Below are 20,823 nucleotides of genomic sequence, written 5' to 3' on the forward strand. Positions count from 1 at the left end.
ATCTGCAACCAACAAAGCTATGTACTTCTAGCATGGTACTGAAACACACTGTGGTAATTTCAAACCATGGGCCTATTTTGAGTAACAAACAGAAGTACTACTAGACAACATGAGAGACATACCAGCAGGACAGTAGGAGCAGGCTGTAGCCATTCCTAAGGAGTAGGTACCACTAGGACAATCAGTCTCGGCTGTTTTGGAGCAGTATTTCCCAGCAGGACACTGAGTACAGGCTGTTTGTTTTGTAGCGGACCAGAACCCATCAGGACAGTCTGTCTCCGCTGCTGAGGGATTGGGGCAGAACTTCCCAGCCGAACAGTCTGTACAGGTGATCACTGAAAATACAGGAAATTAAATAAATCATTTATTTATAATAGTTTTACAGTTAGTTTATTAGTCACAAAGCATTAAATAAATGGATATGAGTAATATATGTGTGTGTGAAAACACTGAATCTTTATTGTGGAATCTGCTGGTTTTGAAATAATTCATGTCATTGTAAGATGTCAACTTACATGTATTCTAATGCTACAGAATTAACTTTTATTACATTCTGTTTATACTTTGCTTACCTCCAGCAGCACTATACTGGCCAGGATCACATTGAACTGGGGTGGCATCTGGGGTGGGACAGGAGTGACCCACAGGACAATCTGTACAAGATGTTTCTCCCTCTGCTGAATACTGGGCTAATAACAGGAAATAAAAATACTCCTAAGACTAAATATCAAATGCTCATATATATAAATCTTTGAAGAAATTAAGCTAAAGCACAACTCAAAATTGAAAATTGTTTTATCTTTCTGTCTGTTTTTAATATGTAGATAATTTTTTTTATACTTATATTGAGAGTTCTACTTTTCTTTAAAAATACAATAGTATTAAGTTGGAATATGGCACATACTTGAGGAACAGGCCAGAGGTGCAGCCGTCTTTGTGGGACAGTAACTTCCCCTAGGACATCGAGTACAGGTTCCATTTCCAAGAACTGCATATTCTCCTGTGTTACAGTCAGTTGGTGTGGCTCTAATGGAAACAAAAATCACAAATTCATTTGAATCTCATCTGAAGATTGTTGATTGCAAATACTTAAACAACATAAATTTTCAAAGGTAGTGTCAAAAACAGATGTGGGTAGCTTACGCAGGATCACTACAGGCTTTCCCAGCGGGGCAACCTGAGCACAACTTCTGAGTACCATCAGGGATTTCATCTAGCAATCATCAAAATTCATAAAATCAGCTTTTTTTAAACAAATAACTATTAAATAAATTTGATGTTATAATCTATAATTCAATTTGAAAGATGCAAACATTAATATGATGCTATTATCTATAATTAAACTTTAAAGAAATAAACAATGAATAATTCTATATGAATATCAATTCTGAGTATGATAGCGTACTTGAGGCACACTGAGTACAGGAGCTGGACTCAGCTGGAGCTACATATCCGGCTCCACAAGGTGTTGGGGTAGAGGTTCCGTTACCAGCACAAGATTTTCCCTCTGGGCATGATGAACAAACACTAGCACCTAAAAATATGTGGAAAATTGCATATAAGTTCAAATGATGAGATAAATATGAGAACTTGATTTCATATTTTAAAAAATTTTTACTAGGACAACTTAATTAGAGATTACCTTTACTCCAAATCATTATAAAGATTGAAAATTACGAAGTATTTTTTCATGAAGTGAAACATGATACCATATCAAATCTTTCAATATTTAATTTGAGTAAACAGGCTATGCTTTTTTCCAATGTACTTTGCTCTCTGACTTACCAGCAGATGAGCTGTAAAATCCTGGAGGACAAGCTTCACAGACCCCTGATCCCTCCACAGAGTAGTGGCCAGCAGTACACTGGACAGGTGTCCCTCTGTTTGGACACTCACTTCCTGCTGGACATTTTGTACAGGATGTCTGGCCTGTAAAAACAGTCAATATAAAAGTGGTGATGCAGAATATAAAGAGAAAAGCTACTATAATACATACACAAAGTCATGAGAAAGTGTTCAAAGATACTTTATCAGTTTACTTTTCTTATACTTCATGCAGTATGTGTTATGAATCTTTATTTAAACATAAAATTTTAAATTTAAATTGTAAATGAAAAGTAATTGCCCCTGGATCAGGAAACTATTGTTCTCAAAGATTCCAAAGTTGTACTTGTGGGAAACCTTGATGACCACAGGGGCCTGAAAAGTACTATACTTTATCTTATGTGATCTCTCTCTCTCTCTCTCTATATATATATATATGACTGCCGTCATGAGAAAAGGGCCCTTATCTTTTGACGTCACAATGCGCAGAAAACGACGTCAAAGTTGCGGTATTGTAAACACGGTTCCAAGTAATTTTTGCCGACTGTGTTTTGTGAACAAAAAATAAAATTGGATTTCCAGGTGTTACAAGAAAAACATTAAATCATATGAAATTTGATGCGGACATTTTTAATAAATAATATAATTACACACTAGTACATGCATTTATTAATTATTCTGTTTAGGTATTAATTGATATCACATAATTACGCCAAGTGCAACATTGAACTCATTGTTAATTACGACGATTTACAGCGATGTGTATATATGATGCATGGCTTAAGTTTTCTGAGCAATTTACAAATGTTTAAATTTGACTCATATTTAGTAGACTATAAGTCTTAATATTAAATGGTATTCTGCATACGCGAATATTTTTTTCAGAGAGAGAGAGAGGGGGGGAGCAATGCACGTACATGTATACACTTCTTAATTCTAAAAAAAAAAAACACCTAATGTAAAATGTACTTAGCCATTTTAATTGATCCATAGTTAATAATATCGATATGCGCAGTTAGACCAGCTCACCAACTGATGGTGAAGCGTCGATATCCAAATGTGTTTGAGGGGGTGGGATGCAGATCATTGAAAAGCGGGGAAAAAAAATCTGCGAATAAAACAGCAATCGGTAAAAGTTCAATCTAAAAAAGAGAACTTTTTTTGGGGGGGGGGGGGGGGGGGGGCGTATAGTACTGGTATCTGGTATTATGGGAGATTCGAACCTCCTACTACAGCAACTAATGAGAGATAGAGGGAGGTGGGGGGGGGGGGGGCAAACGGCCCCTATATAGATAATTCTTTGCTAGGTTAACAGCAAGAGAATATGCTAAGGGAAAAAACGGAAGAGGGGGATGCCACGGAAATTTTGCAAAAAATAAATTATGATTAAGAAAACATTTTGAAATGATCAAATAAATACAAAAAAGTAGTTTCTGATAAAAATGACTATTGTATCAATTTTCTTTAATTGTTCCGATAAAAGCTTACTTGAAATTAAATTGCAATACATTCAGGAAATAAATACAGCTAATGTGGACTTTTTCCAAAAGCATTATGATCAAAGTTGAAGAAAATAACAATTACATCGATGGTGATATTAGGATTAAAAATAGTTATGAAACAGAAGAACCAACAGATTAAACAATACATTAGGTTGTAAAGAAATTACAAACGTCTGATAAATTTTGATATGGCGACATCTTTTAAGAATAAATCACCGACAGGGGAATTAGAACTAGCAACAAGTGGTGTCAAATTCAAATGTTAAAAAAAAACATCAACCACACCAGTCGTAAGACAACAAAGACAGTAAAGAAATTTTGATAAAGATGAAAAAAAAATTAACACTGGTGATGATTCGAGTGGAAAAAAGGAGGTTCAGGCAAAACTTTGATGACCATAAAATATGTTAAAAAAGGCTTCTTTTTTTTTCTTTTTTTTTTTTTTTTTTTTGCTGAATGTTGCACAGGCACTTGACGTTTTTAACCTTTCTTTTCATAAATTAAAAAAATTCTCCATACTATAATAGTATGGAGAATATTTTATGAAAAGAAAAGTTAAAAACGTCAAGTGCTTGTGGACTGTTGTATTCATGTACATCTGTATGTAATGAATTACATGTAGTCACGTTTCGTGTTGAAATCTTGAACGTCGAGTCTCAGCTCTGATATATCGATACCCCGGATATCTCGACATTTTTGAAAGTTCCGTTGATGTAGGGATACTGAAGGAAAATATTAAACAAGCACACACATCTTTCTGATTTTAAAGAAAAAAAATGTTTCTATTTCAGCGGTGTGGTACATGTAACAGGCAAAAATAAGAGATCATGCTCTTTAATTTCGAGATTCTGACAAATTGTTATTTTTTGAAACAATAACTAGGAAAAATTGGTTTGTCTATTTTATCTTTAGCTTTTAAGACAAAAGACAAAAAGTGTTACATGGCCGTAGGAACCGGGGGGGGGGGGGGGGGGGGGGGGGCACAGGGGGGCTACTAGCTACTATATGTTTGTGCCCCCTCAATAAAAACGTTTGATGACTTTTTTTTATTATTATTATTTTGCTTGTCAAGGAATGTTTGGTAGTTGATAGTGCCCCCCAACTGAAAATGTATAGCTATCCCCCCCCCAAAAAAAACTGAAATTGCTTCCTACGGGCCTGTGTTAGACGTAATATTTGATTATTGTTATATGTGTCAGGTTAGCTGATGCCACAGAGGAAGATGAGTTGATGATCTTAATTATCCAAACACATATATTCAAGCAGGTCTGTAGTTGGTTTCAAAAGTTCGGGGGGGTGGGTGGGTGGGAGGGCAACTTCTCCCAAAAATCTTAAAAGCAAAAAAAAAAACTATACTGTTTAAAGATTTGGGGGGGGGGGGGGGGGCAACTTCCCAAAATAACCTGACAAGCAGAAAAAGGGAAAAACTTATCTGTACAAATCCTAGAATTTACCAGTGCTTCACCTTAAAACAACAAAAATTGGGGGGGGGGGGCCAGCATGTATAAGAGGAACCCCCCCCCCGGCGTTCTACGGGTCTGTCAAGTCTCGCATGATATTCGGTTTCAATTTCAGATAGATTTTTATAAAAAATTGTAATGCAACTGTATTTCATTTCGCTCAGAAAAGTCAGTTTAGCTTGTGTGTATATCAGGGTGTTTTTTTGTTTTTTTTTTAGATTAGCGGCACTTTTAAGAAATGATGAACGATACTTGTTGTGTTCAAGTGATACAGCAGTAGCGTCGAGGGCACAGGTTCCTCAAAATAAAAAAAAGGACAGAAACATTTTTAACCGCTTTTGATTAAGTGTGATTTACTGAAAAAAGTAAGTAGTTGACAAAAAAAAAAAAATTTTCAAGTACAGAATAAACGTTCATAATACAATCCTTTGACTTCGTTATGTGCCTCTTTGTTATGTTTCTACTCCATAACTACATGTAAGACAGGCGAAGAAATTGAATTGTATAAACAATGGAAACTTAATTATTTAAACATTTTAATTTAAGAATTAAGAAAAAGCTAAATTAAAAAAATCCCCTTGGAAGTAGTGAACAGATTTTTGTTTTTGTTTTTTCTTTTGTTTTGTTATTAATTATGATTTTTTTAATGAAACTTAAAAAAAGAAAGAAAAAAAATTACACATCATGGCGTATCTTAATTTATTTCCCCTTAGGATTTTTTGGTGATACAGAAAATACATGAGGTGTTATTATCCCTTCGTAACAAAGTTTTAGGGGATAAAGTAACGTGCGTGTATGTGGGTGAGTGTATGCGTGGTTACATCCGAAAATATTTTTTTTTATATCGGGATCGATGTGCTCTTTCGCGAGGGGATGCCCCGCTTTAAGTGCACAAGGTGACCTTCTGGGACATCTATATAGATTTTTTTGATATTTTAATATAAGAGTGCTTTATATCTTTTACAAATTGAGCTAGAGTATGAATTTAAAAAAGAATACCTTATGATGTGGAATTCAACAAGTATTAATTTTTCGACTGAATAAAAACCGTCCCTAGATCCTGTCTAGATCCTCAGCCCACCCTTTACAAAATTACTAGACTTGCTCTAATACAGTATGAAAATAGTATGCGACTTCCCTCATGAATAATTACATACTAGTTGCTTGGAAGAAAAAAAATCTCAAGTTTATATGAGTCAAAACGATTAAGGTTATTTAAAAAATGTAGTTTTTAAAAGAATGTTTGGAAACTGAATGTGACGCACGCGACGTCATTACGTTTTCAGTAATTAACGTCAACGTTGTTTTGAAGCGGCCTTACTAAAATGCTCATGAAATACTGAAAAAGTGAGATATTTTAAATATTGATGTATATTTACATTCAGAAAGAGTCAGGCTATCAAAATTTACCAAAAAGTCAATTTGTGAAATTTTGACCTTAAGGGCCCTTTTCTCATGACGATAGTCATATATATTTATTTATATATATATATATATACAGTGATAACGTAAAATCTAGTGTGTTACCATCTCCTGTGTTGATGACTTTCACAAATTTTATTTTTCATACATTTAATTAATTAACAATTAACATACTGGTTGAAGATGTGTAATATCCTTCTGTGCATAGTGTTGGTCCCTGGTCTTTAGCAGTACACATGGAGCCTATAGGGCAGGCCGTACAGGTAGATGCTCCCAGTAGGGAGTATTCACCAGCGTTACAGTCAGTGGGAGTCTCTGTCCCTGCCCCACAGGATTTTCCAGCTGGACAGTCCAGGCATGTTGTTGACCCTGCACTGCTATACTTTCCTGTCACACATGTCTGTAAAATAATAAAGGAGACCCTATTTTTTACTTTGAACATGTTTTCATGACTATTATAATAAAGTCTCCTTTTGGAAGTCAAGAACAATTCTTATAACTGAACATTGCTATAAATTATGATACACAAATTGTCATTCACAGAAAAAACAATTAAGTTGTTTATCTTTCATAGCTCAAGACACAGAGTTTAAAATAACAAGAGGCCCATGGGCCACATCGCTCACCTGAGTAACTTTGGCCATGCTGTTCTTTACCAGATTTCCCCCTTGTAATACTTATTGTGGCCCCACCCTACCCCCGGGGGTCATGATTTTAACGATTTAAAATCTACACTATCCCAGGATGCTTCCACATAAGTTTCAGCTTTTCTGGCCCAGTGGTTTTTGAGAAGAAGATTTTTAAAGATTTTTCTTACATATTTCAATGTAAAACTTGGATTCCCTATTGTGGCCCTGCCCTACCCCCGGGGGTCATGATTTAAACAATTTAGAATCTCCACTACCCCAGGATGCTTCCACACAAGTTTCAGCTTTTCTGGCCCAGTGGTTTTTGAGAAGAAGATTTTTAAAGATTTTTTCTTATATATTTCAATGTAAAACTTGGATTCCCTATTGTGGCCCCGCCCTACCCCCGGGGGTCATGATTTTAACAATTTAGAATCTCCACTACCCCAGGATGCTTCCACACAAGTTTCAGCTTTACTGGCCTACTGGTTCTTGAGACAAAGATTTTTAAAGATTTTTCCTATATATTTCAATGTAAAAGTTGGATTCCCTATTGTGGCCCCGCCCTACCCCCAGGGGTCATGATTTTAACAATTTAAAATCTACTCTATCCCAGGATGCTTCCACATAAGTTTCAGCCTTTTTGGCCCAGTGGTTCTTGAGAAGAAGATTTTTTAATGACCCCTCCCTATTTTTGTCTTTTTTTGATTATCTCCCCTTGTAAGGGGACTTGGCCCTTTATTTTAACAATTTAAACTCCCCTTCACCCAAGGATACTTTGTACCAAGTTTGGTTAAAATTGGCCCCGTGGTTCTTGAGAAGAAGTTGAAAATGTGAAAAGTTTACAGACGGACGGACGACGGACAAAGGGTGATCAGAAAAGCTCACTTGAGCTTTCAGCTCAGGTGAGCTAAAAATGAATCAGGATTAAAGTCTGGCATTAAAAGATTGCAACTGCAAAACTGAGCTGGTAGGAAGTTTAATATTAATGCAGCAATTTTTTCTGTCTTTGAGCCTGGTGTAGAAATATAACAGGATCATGCAGGGTTGGCTGGGAAATACCAGTGTTGGGAATTACCAGTGGTAAATACCGGTATTTCCCGTCCTGGGAAATACAACAAATTTTCTCTAAACTGGGAAATACGAACTTAAAGTTTTTTATTTCTTTAATTCATTCCATCTTATACAAAATTCAGAAATAAAAAAAAACATAAATGCAGCAGATGACTGCAATTTTACATATTCAGAATGTATCACTACTCCAGGTCCCCTACCCATAAGCATAAGTAGTACACATTTCCCTGCATGGTTGTATATTAAAAAAACAAAACTGCAGTTTTCCAAGTCAAGTTTCTTTAAGTTTTGTAAAATTATTTAGATTATTAATTATAAATCCAAGAACAAAACAAACTTGTTTTCTATAAACACTGTAGTTATTATAATCAATCATGTTGTTTTAACAAATTGCTCTGGACAGTTTTGTGCTCCTGTTTTGAGATATAATTACTAGTACCTTTAGTAGAACTGAAAGGCTTCTTCTTAGGTTTGATATTTACACCATACTCTATACTCTATACATGTATTTAACAATTTTCTTAGATCCTTCTTTAGTTACATAAAAAACCCAATTTGGATCTTTGGGTTCATTTAATGGACCTTTATAGACTACATCTGACACAATCACGAAACAAATGACATGACTGGTATATGAATATTATGATTATATAAATGAATTACTTGGAAACCTGATATTTTTAAATCAGGGACAGTGATACCAGATAGATATCTTAGCCATTAAAGTGTACTACATGTCTATACCCCCAATTAAATTCATGAAATATGCAAGTGTTTCTTATTTCCCAGTATTTCCCGGGAAATACCAATAATTCCCGGTAATTACCAGTATTTCCAACTGTCCTGGGAAATACAAGTATTTCCCGCTTTTTTGCCAACCCTGGCATCATGCAGATGAAGCACTCTTTTCTGTATACACTATGGGTGGCAATACTGATTTTATGACATTCAAAATGAACCAAAAGTATCTGATGAGAATGTAGCTCTAGTAGATTGTTCTAAAAGAGTGAGAAAGAAAAGTTGCACCTGGACAGTTTAAAAGGCCTCTTTTGTTTGGTCAACATATACAGATCTGCTAGTGTACAGGGATGTTTTATTGAAATCAAACCAAAATGCTGAAAGGAGTATATAACTGAAAGAAATTTACAGATTATTCTTTTTACATTAACCATGGAAACACCATTCATCTATAAATATTGACCCCATTATTTGAATTATGAGCCATGTTATTATGAAGTCTACATGTGTATAAAAGTTAACTGATATTAGATCAAAACTTCAAGATTTATAAGTGTTTTGAAAGAATTTCATAGAAATTTCCAAGAAACATCACTTACTGAAAACTTACACTATAATAATCAGAATAATAAATCTTGGCGTAGTCTACGTGTACCAAGTTTTTATAAAATCAGACCAAAATTCTAGGAAGAGTTGCATTTTGAAAAAAAAAAAATTATTACAGACAGGCAGCTAGACCACTGGGCACAGACGAAGACCTTGTAATGGCATAAGCTTTTCTAGACTTCAACCAATAAAGCTGTCTTAATCTCTGGGTATTCCAAAACCATTGAGCTTAAACATCTTTATTCTGCCCTTTGAACATGCATATTAGATGCATCTCAATGCAGGGTTTTAACATGCATGTAATCCATAGCAAATACAGGTCTATAGATAGTTTTCAATAGGCCTGAATTTAGCAAAAGTTATTTCCCATTGGCCCCCATATTGGAGGTCCAACTAGCGAATTTTCCTCTTGGAACAACCAATTTTAAACTTGGATGGCAGAAATATAAGGGCAAAAATCTTAAAATACCAAAATTACAAATTAAAGGAAGCTTGTGTTAACATAGATTTGTAAGAAAAATTGTGATATCTTCACCCAGTATGACAAGTTTAAATTGGTTGAATAAAGAAGGAAATCAGGCATGTATACCTCCAATATGGTGACCAACGGGAAATAACTCTTGCTAAATTCAGGCCAATCGAAAACTATCTATACTTCTTAGTCTTTATTTCCAAATTCCCAGTGGATATAGTGAACACCTGTGTCGGGTTGTGTGTGATACACATAAAGACTTTGCCTTATTGATGAAAGTTTCATATTTAGCAAGAAGTTTAAGAATTTATAAATCAACAAAAATAATAGAGCATGTAACGGTATATGTAATCGAAAATACGTACCGAAGAAGTACTTTTTTCAGCTTGGTATCAACTTAAACTATGTATGCAGTCATACTTTTCTGTGAAAAGAATGAAGGCGAGCAAGACGTGGATGATCCCCCGCTCTGAGAGAGGACATTTTTCAATAAAATTTCATGAAAAGTTTTTTTTTCAAAAATTATTTTGTCAATATAATCTTTTACATGTTTGCTTCCTATATTTTGTTGACATATATTTTTATTGACATATATTTTTTTCACTAATGCTTTTAAGGTATGTGAAAAAGAAAAAAAAGCTTCACACATGATTCAAACTCTCTCCAAAGCTCAGTGCCACACGGTTAAGCATGGGATAAGACTATACGCATTAACCATTGTGCTTCAAAGTCTACTTGTCTTGTTGTGTGTCAGTGTATAATTAAAATAAGCGAGTTTGTTGAAGCATAAATTTTTTTCCAGAAATGTTTGATTTTCATATAGAATGGGTTCAGACTCCATTTTTTTTTTTTGAAACATGAAATAGATTTTACATTTACCTTTCCATTATTTTATCATTAATGAAGAATGGAGACTTGACCCATTCATATTCAAAAATCAATTTTATGGCTCTAATTAGCCCATTTTGCACTATAATAATATATGATTTACTGTCAACTTTAATGACAAATTATTAATCAAAAAGTCATTCAATAAAATGATTGAATAAAATGTGTTGAAGATGACATTACTGCATGAAAACATTATCATAGAAAAATATAACTTAATTTTCCATGAACTCTGAAAATTGAGAAATATATTGTCCCTGAGAGCGGGGAATCGTCCTTGCCTTGTACGCCCTCTTCCTTTGTCCAAGCATATTAAAGTATATATAACGCATATAGTAGCAATATAAAAAAATCCAAGTAATTTTCTACCCAAGGATTGAACAGAAATTCTGATTCCAGGGAATTTTGCCCCCTTGGGTAAAAATTATTTTTACAGTATTATGATAGTGTGCTCTATTCACTATAAATGAAAGCATCTTAATTTATTACTAAATAAATGTACATGCATGTACAAGATTTTTTTTTTATCTGGGATGAAAAGATAATAAAGTTGTGGAATGACAAATATGTTAGGAATACATTTCACCCATACTGTTGTCTTACTGGCTAGTTACTGCTTAAGAATTTGTCAGAAATGTTTTGAAGAAAAAATGTAGATCATGTTTTCTTTTACTATTTCTTTTATGTCTATCTTGAATCCACTGTTTTCTAACTGGTCAGAAAAATATCAACTTGTTTATGAAATGTAATTATAGCAATTTCATTTTTTGTTCTTGATGCCATAACATGGACAGGGAGGTCAAAGATTTAAGTCCTGATTTTTATTTTGAAGTCACAATGTCGAATGCTAAAAAAGTGCAACGTCATAAATTAAAATCAAAATTCATGCTCACACTCTTTCAATTTAGCTATCTAAGTGCAGAGCGTATCACATAAACAGACATAAAGCCACAATTTATCAATCTGCCATGAAATCAATAAATGTAATACATGTACACAAATGAGTACTACTGAATTGTACGCATTATGAAAATTTGTCTGCACAGCTGTCCATTTTATGACATGACAAATATTCAAAGTTTACAGTTAATAAACATGAAATTTTGTTACAGCATGCAAATATTAAATGACTACTTCTGCAGCAACAACCAGATTTTTTTTTATTTCACAAAACCAGACAAGAACCCCTATTTAAGCAATGTTAAGCCAACAAGGAGATATCTTTGCTTGGAATTTCCAGTATGCTCTAAAACCTGTTAAAAGCATCTGACCTTTATATCAATGTCCCCCATGATCAGATTTCCAATATCTGTTGATGAAGACTAAGACTAATACCTATCACATGCAAATTCAGCATCCTTGACTGTGCTTCAGATCCACATAATGGGGAACAAATTATTCCATTTGATGAGAGGTTCCATGAAGGAAGAGAAATGAAATCAATTTGTCACTACTTTTGCATCTGTCATACAAGCAGTGAATAGATTGGGACAAATGGTTAACAATTATGTAGCTTAGAAGGAATACCCATTTTTGGTTAGCATGTATTATTGTACAATACATAATGAATAATTGTTACATATTTTTGGCAAGAATAAAAACAACTGCAAAAAAAACTTCAATTGTTCTAAAAGGAAAACCTTTCCTAAGGAGTCCGAACCCTCTTAAAATTGGCCCTATGTAAACTTTATTTTCTTTCTCAGTAATATTTATTTTTTGAGTAAAAGACATTCTGCTTTACACATAAAACTTATGACATAATACAAATTTAGGACCTGAACATTAACTCATATATATGTTGTCAATCCTCATGACTTTAACCTTGAGCAAATTTATGAAAATTTTGGTGGAAAAGTTCGGGTAAAAAATTTATTTCTGGGAAGGTTTTTTTCACTCAATTTAAGTTCCTTAAGGAAAGAAAAAAGCCCCGACACCAGCAGACCAAATACCCTTGTTTGGAATTATGACAAAGCCTTTTTTGTCAAAACATTATATATGATATGTTCTTCAAATTATATCCTTCTCAAATTCATGTAAGGTGCATTGATATCAATGAAAAAAATATGATGATGAAGCTTTAGATATACTCAATCATGTAGATATCAACAATATTAACGAAAACTTTAATTACGAGCACAATCTACAATAACTGAATAGCAACTGCAATTTTTTTTTTCACCCATGAAGTCTAAATATATAATATGTACTTTTCTAATTTTAGCATCTGTAAATTCTTTAAACTTACAAATACCAGTATTAAATAAAATTTTCCAACAGATACAATTAAAATTTTTTGATAAGATTTTTAAATGAACAATGATAAAGAGAAAACATAATTTCAGAAATTCTCTGCTTTGCTTAATAAATGATTTAAGGCCATTCCAAATCTTTAATAGAAAATAAATTAGTTTCATCAAAAAAAACAAAATCTTGCCTCACCTTACAGTCGGAGAGCTGGTCACTTCCCGTTGTGTCCATGTACTTTCCTCCCGGGCATGCTGTTTTGGGACTACTTCCTCCAGGACAACTGTAACACACATAAAACTAAAAGTGTCCGAGCTACCTTAAGCCTACCTGCACTATGTGACAGTGAATTACAGATATGACCTCCAATAAAATTAGTATCAATTAAGTATCACTACACTTAAGGTGCACGAGTCATCTTAAACTTCCCGCACTATTCGTATTACTTAGGACAACAATAATAATGATTTGTTCGATCTTTTCCAATTGACCCATCAAAATTACCCCTCCAAATCAATTGGGTTTTTTTTCACATCACATCTTCTGTTTTTTAAAATTCTATTTTTTTCCCCTTTGAAAATACAGATTATCTGTACTGTTTTTAAAGTTAAGATCTATCATTTCTCTGAAATGTTTTTTTTAGATTTAAAGTTTTTGCAGCAGTAGATATCAAATCTGTCTAGCTGTCCAGTGTCTATCATGAACATTTCTAAGTCTGTGGTTTATATAATGATTATCAAAGTACAGTAAAACTCAGTATGGTGAAGTTCTGTGGACCAGCCAATTTACTTCCCTATATCCATAATTCGCTATATCCTTTTAACGAATTACTTAAAGTATAACTTAACAAATTCACAATATAGATTTTTCCATTCAAGTACGAGTACCAAATGTATTTAGGGAAGCCTAAAATACAAAATTTACCTTGGAGTTCAAAATTTTTTGGATGAACATTAAAATTTACAAAATTAATGCCAGTTCAATATTTCAACAATTTAAATTTTGAAAATTGCTATAATAGAAGTAAATCATATTATTTTTAACTTCCAGGTGACACAAAAGCAGTTCGCTATAACTCTAAATTTGCTATATCCGAGTTCAATATCTCCATAAAATTTTACAAGGAATTTCATCTGGAGATTGCAGAAAACTATGCTATACATGTATATCTGTAAATTTGCTTTATCTGTACTCATACTAAATGAGTTTTACTGTATTAGAAAACCTAGCATTAAAAAAAAAATACCTACCTACCCACCGCGGAAAATATGGGTAGGAGTACATCAAACCAAACTTTTTTTTAATGATGACCTTAATCCCCAATAAATTGACTCTAATACTTTGAAATGGATGAAATAAAAAACAAATATTGATACTTTTCACTTGTTTTACCTCACTTCTTCATGGAAATCTTTTTTTATTTCAGAGTACCCTCCCAACACAGGTACATAGGTTCTTATTACATGTATGTTATTCTAGAATTATGAACTATGCAGTGTAATCAGTGATGATTTGAATAAGGAATACACTGTATTCCTTATTCAAATCATCACTGAAATTTGTCTACCAATAGCAGTCTACCTTTTGATCCAAAATAAAAATTGACAAAAAGGAAAGGTTGTGTGTTGATATTGTTTAAAACAGGTGTAAAGCCCAGGTTTGCTTTTGGTTGTACAAATTATTGAACTGTGGATGTTTGTAAAATATTGCAATGCTAATATATCCTGATAACTATAAGATGTTTCATTCAATTAATTGATATTTTGTATATTTTGCAAACAATGATTGTTTACTATGCAACTGTTAATAATTCAACACAGCATAAGTACATGTATATAGGTATGTACAAGTTAACTAGTGCTGTAATGATAAATCAATATATACATTTACTACACAATCTGATAGCTGTGCTCTCTCTCTCTCTCTCTCTCTCTCTCTCTTTCTCTCTCATTTCTGACTCAAATTAACCTTATGTTTGTTTGACTAATCATGAACCTACTCAAGACTTCTTGAGTAAAATTTATTTTTGTATTGCTATACTAGTTTTCAAAACTGTGGCTGCTCTCTGTTGAAATTCTGATCATTTAGTATAAATATTTACATGAAACTTGTGAAGAATTGGATCAAAATTTCTTGTGTAGAAATTCTAACAAACTTTGAGTCAACTCCTGTAGTCCCTATGCAGAAGTTTGTAAATTTGGTTTTCACTTGTAAAATTAAACTTATAAAAACCTTAAATTTAAGGTTTGATTGTATACCCTATTACTGTCAACCATATTACAAGGTTGACAGTTGACAGTTTCCATTTAATCTACTGTCAACCTTACAAGGTTGAAAATTGATAGCCTCCAATTTAATCTAATGTATTCTTACACGCTTGACAGTTGACAGTTTCCAGTCTTATCTACCTTACATGGCTGACAGTTGACAGTTTCTGCTCTAATCTACTGTCAACCCTACATGGTTGACAGTTTCCATTCTAATCTAATGTTGACCTTACAAAGTTGACAGTTTCCAACTTAATCTACTGTCAACCTTACATGGTTGACAGTAGTCTGAAATATCTGATGTTTTCTAGGCTTTTCTGGTTTTCCTGGCACGCCAAATATCAAATCATTTAAAAAGCCTGGAAAACGTCAGATATTTCAGACTAGGTTGACAGTTGACATTCTAATCTACTGCTGACCATAGACAGTTGACAATGAATCAAATTACTCTTTTTCACCTAGCTTGCAGGATTGCTGACGTCACATTAGGAAGTATTTTATTGATAGTGATCAGTGAGGAAATACAACATTAGACCCAAGAGTTTAGGCTTAGTACTTTTCAAACAATTTAACTGATTCAGGTTAGATCTGCATCCATACAAGTGGTTAGGATTAGTCCTGTTACACTATTCAACTGAAAAGGGTTTATCTTATACCCTCCCTCCCCCTGGGGGATTAGGGTATTTCTTTTAACTGAAGATATTTCTGATAGACACAGAAAGGTGCCCTTGAAAAAGAAAACATGATAAATACAAGCCCTCAACAGCTCAAGGCATGTAGTTGGAATACCAAGGTTTCAAACTTACAAATTTGTCTTATCATGCTTATTATTAAATTGAATGAGACCAAACGGCAGACTTCAATTTCCATTTTGAAAAATATGTTAACATTTACAAATTCCCCCCCCCCCCCCAAACAAAATTTGCATATTCACAAAATCTTTTCCTCTTTCTTTTCTGAACCCTTTTTTAAAAATTGACATAATGTTAGGGATATTACGGTTCCAACATTTCTGGTCAGGTCGGTTTAGTGAATTTTCGGTCCGGTTTCGGGTTTTTTTGGGTTCAGTTCTTACATCTATTTTAAACTTTAATTTCATAAATTAAACATGAAATTATTTGATACATAAAATTCACTTTAAAAAACAAGTCTTATCCATGTTCACTTCTTCACATTGGTGTTAAGTACTACTAGGCTGACTATTAGCAACAATATTGCCACTCTTGCTCGTTTTGATAATTATCCCATTTAGTGACAAGTGTTTTGTCATGGATGGAAAAGATTTTAGTTGTAATTTTTATTTATCACTGCAGATTCTAATACACAAATCAGACCCGAAACAAAATCCAGAAAAATGGAACTGTAACCAAACCAAAAAACTTGGCAGCAGTTTTTGGTTATTTCGGGGAACTGGGACAGCCCTACATAATGTAATACTGATCTGTGATAGTGTCAATCAATAAATTAGATGATATTATCAATTTGGGCACAATGTCTAATTCTCACATTGCATGGATATTTTATAGATTTAGCACATTTCTCATTCTGCACTTTATGGGTTTAAAGTCCCACGGCGATGCAAAATTCCAAAATCAGACCCTTCTACTTATTCAATTATTGAAAATTTGTCGTGTGTATTCTAGGTATTAGAACTTTTTAACAGTATAACTCCATCATTTTATAATGTTTAAAATACCAGGGTTCTTTACTTTATACAACACCTTATGTAAAAGGCTAGGTGAAAGCTGACGTCAAATGTTTTCTCAACATAAATTGTCTCAATAAAAGTCAAAGATCTGTTTACCTTGAAGATATACAATATTTGAATAGCAACCTAGGTGAACATTTCTAAGTAATTGAAGTGTAGAATCAGATTCCTTCAAAAGACTGGCAACATGCAATCTTTAATATTCTACTGACTTGACTGCCAAACACTGAAAAGAAGCTGAAGGTCACAAGTAATCTGAGCTTGTATCTAACTTAGAAATGAAATATTTAGTTAGGCAAATTATTTAAATTATTCAATGAATAAAAGAAACTTATTGGATAAGCTTGTATTTAAGATTAACAAATGGGGGGGGGGGGGGGGGGGGGGGGAGGACCATAATTATTGAGTAAATTTTATATACAGTTAAACCTCATTATCTCAAACTCAATGGGACCAAGAAACACATTTGAGATATCTGAGGATTCAAGATATCGAGGGTAAAATACTTCAAGAATAAGCAGTAAGGACCACCAAATCACTTCTACATATCCATGGTATTCGAGATATCGGTGTTCAACATACTGAAGTTCAACTGTATAGCTTTATTTTACGTAGAATGCTTCAATTAAGTTAGATTTGAAACTTGCAGTACTGTGTATACACCTGGGTACATATTATAGTGGACTTTTTTAAATTCATATATTTAATGTGTGTCTAACAATTAAATCACCAAAATTTAAAACCTCAAATTATTTTCTTTTCAACATGTTCATTTTCAGTAATCCACAATCCAGATGCACAAGATGAGTTGAAAAAAGGGAGACATTTAAATGTCTCACTGTGCTTTGGTAAGTATGTTCAATTAACAGTTAATTTCTCTCATAAACAACATTCACCAGAACCTGAAGTTTAAATCTGTAGAAATATAATAAATAATGGATAAGTAAATTGGATAGACTGACTTTTTATATTCTATTGGCACTTATCCAGAACCTTGAAAAATCAAATGCCGTCCATGTTTCACTGGAGTTATGAAATATCCCCCCCCTTTTTTAACTGCTCATTTCAACTGGACACTGAGATAGGAATTATGTGCAACTCTTTGATTTGACACTGCTACTGATAAATCATTCAAATTATATAAGATCACACTGGCATAAAAACAAATCTTTTTTGTTTATTTAAACCTGTAGTAACACATGAATTAGGGAAAATGTCATTTGGGTACTTTCAATTTAAAACAGAGCGAATTTTAGAATTTTGATTTTAATATAATTCAAGAAGTGAGTAATAATAATTAAGTTACATATTAAGATTTTAATGACTCAGGAAATTACATCTCTTACACAAGGTTTATATGGACTGTGTGTTAGATTAGCAATTAGTTTTATTGAATGAAAAGAAACAAAAACAAAGTAAAGTTGAATTTTGGTATCTCAAACATGGATATCTCAAATACCCGGTACTATGGATATGTTGAAGTGACTGGGAAGTCCTAACCACATATTTCTTGAGCATTTTACCCTGGATATCTAGTACCCTAGGATATCTCGAAGTTTTTTCTCGGTCCCATCGAGATCGAGATAACGAGGTTTGACTGTAATTACTCTTCAACTTGTACACATGCTGTTTTCTGAGTTGTTTATACATTTCATCTTTTCCACAAAAAAGATAATGAAAAACTGGACCTTACTTTCATTTTCCTATATTTCTATTTTCCTAGGTTGGGTGTTCCCTATAGTGTAACCCGTGTTCCCTACCCACTTTCTCTCTCAATGGCCTAAGACAAGTGATAAAGTTTGTGTATGAATAAACTTACTAGTGCCCCTGAGGACATGTCACACAGGTTCCACTTCCACCAGAGTCATAGTGAGTACCAGCCGGGCAGTTAGTCACACAATCTGTGGCACAATTACATTGAGCTGAAAAAAGACAAAATTTTAATGCAATTAACATCTTGATAACACATGTAGAGACCATATTTATATAATATTTATATCTAAAAATGATAATCTTATTTCTTATAGATTTTTTTTTTCAACTAATTTCAATATAAATCAAAATGAAACACTACCATATATTGATCAATTAATTGGAAAAAGATTCAATCTTTATAAAAAGTCCAATAATTGATGCTTTATCTGCAAACAAGTAAAGAGTATTATCTCATTTTAGGCATATTAAGGAATTTTTTTCCACTCTGAGTCAACTTTATGTTGTTTTTTCTTTATGGTCTTTTTCTCTCTCTCAGTCTCTACTCTCTCTCTCACTCTCTGTGGATTCACTTTATACATGTACCAATTAATGGTCTATTTTACATTCCGCTTTTCAATGTTAATTGTACTTTATTATGTTCTTTTTTCTCTTTATTTTACTCTCTCTCTCTCTCACACTCTCTGTGGATTCACTTTATACATGTACCAATTAATGATCTATTTTACATACTGCTTTTCAATGTTAAATGTACCAATAATTGTTATATGTACCTTGACCTATGGAGAGAACGATTATAGGCATTATGCCTGCTGTTCAATCCATTTCATTTTGTAATGAATAAATATATTTTAAACTATAAACATGCAAACTACAATACTATAACCTTTCAAATGAGCAAAATATTTAAGAGAAAATATAAGAAAATGAATATGAAAGACCACATGGGCTCATGAAATTAAAAATAGCTATTTTAAAAAAATTACAAACTAACAAGTAACAACTGAAACAATAGGCTTGCTCCCAAAATGTAAAAAGAATTTTTTTCAAATATCTATCCATCTTGGAAGCAAGACTTGGGTTGGATACATCAGAATTTTAAAAAAAGAAAGTGTTCCAAGAACTGGTTGCCAGGCAATGTGTTTCATAATTTTTATAGTTTCATAACCATGGAAAGTAAAGAAATCTGCATTTACATCGGTATATTTTTGCAGATATTTGAGAATTGAATTTTAATTAAGTCCACATAAGATACTGATATAAGGTCATTTGAATTAATATAGGGATCTATCTAGTTAACTAGTTTTTTCCTTTACCAAAGAAATAACAAAATTAAAATATTATATAAATCCCCTAGCATCATTTCAGTCTTTTTCACCATTTTGATATTTGACATGCCATGAGTTAGGAATGTGCATCGATCACTGCCTGGCACGTCAAATATAAAAATCCTGAAGAAAAAAATGGAAAGCGTCAGATATTTCGGACGACCATCTCATCTGCTTTGGCTGTCAATCGTACTTGGGATTTCTATAAGACCATATAGTCGTGTTCACTTCTCAATTAAAATTACATTAAATACTGATTTTATTTCGAAATTCATTTATTTTAATTTAACTTACCATTAACAACATGTTGTGCATATGACCAGCATACCACAACGAAAAACAAACGAAATGCGTATTTCATTCCGGGTTTATTTTGCAAGACCGGCTTGCACCCGGGAGTAGCAAAAGTAAATATCACAAAAACACGAAACAACACAAAACACTGTACGAAAATGAATATTAAACAATTCACATAACTGATATAATGTTATCCCATCATAAAATCACATGATTAACTCTTGGGGACACAACAAATTTTCGAAATAAGTTCCTCCTATTTTACTTTCGTCCCTTCTTCTACGGGTACTTGTTTAATCTCGCGCGATAATCCCGGATGTAAATAAGATATTGCGCATGCTTGTTTCTCTCCTCTTAGCAATGCGTAAACAAACTGGATCCACGTGGTTTATGCAGTATTTACCCGCGAATTGTCAAGTGAGGGAGGGCGACACTGGAAAATAAAACATATATCTAATTTTTAACCCGACTACAGGGTTAACTTATGATACCCTCTATACAGAATTGTCGAGTGACAGAGAGTCAATGCAAATGAGATGGAGTCCGAAATATCTGACGTTTTCCAGGCTTTTTGAATTTCTCACAATTTTCATAACTAATCAATTCAAAAAAAAAACTTTTTGTACAGACGTATTAGGCCTATAAAGAATAATT

The 20,823-nt window shown here is 33.2% G+C and overlaps 1 protein-coding gene across 1 annotated transcript in view; it reads right to left on the reverse strand.

Annotated features, from left to right (window-relative positions):
* LOC133197240 (uncharacterized) overlaps positions 1–20,458 on the reverse strand; it is an 85,821-nt gene extending 65,363 nt beyond the window's left edge. Inside the window, exons 1-10 of the mRNA XM_061333174.1 lie at positions 20,167–20,458; positions 18,651–18,753; positions 13,052–13,139; positions 6,383–6,608; positions 1,786–1,929; positions 1,406–1,534; positions 1,144–1,213; positions 905–1,026; positions 573–689; positions 123–335 (exon numbers count right to left, since the gene is read on the reverse strand). Of these exons, the coding sequence (XP_061189158.1) occupies positions 123–335; positions 573–689; positions 905–1,026; positions 1,144–1,213; positions 1,406–1,534; positions 1,786–1,929; positions 6,383–6,608; positions 13,052–13,139; positions 18,651–18,753; positions 20,167–20,233 (1,279 nt within the window). The 5' untranslated portion in view covers positions 20,234–20,458. The remainder of the gene's footprint in view (positions 1–122; positions 336–572; positions 690–904; positions 1,027–1,143; positions 1,214–1,405; positions 1,535–1,785; positions 1,930–6,382; positions 6,609–13,051; positions 13,140–18,650; positions 18,754–20,166) is intronic.
* Between the last annotated feature and the right edge of the window lie 365 nt (positions 20,459–20,823).

This window comes from Saccostrea echinata, unplaced genomic scaffold (assembly GCF_033153115.1).
Source record: "Saccostrea echinata isolate AGI-Se365-2 ecotype Australia unplaced genomic scaffold, CSIRO_AGI_Sech_v1 ptg000030l, whole genome shotgun sequence".
Classification (NCBI taxonomy): Eukaryota; Metazoa; Mollusca; class Bivalvia; order Ostreida; family Ostreidae; genus Saccostrea; species Saccostrea echinata.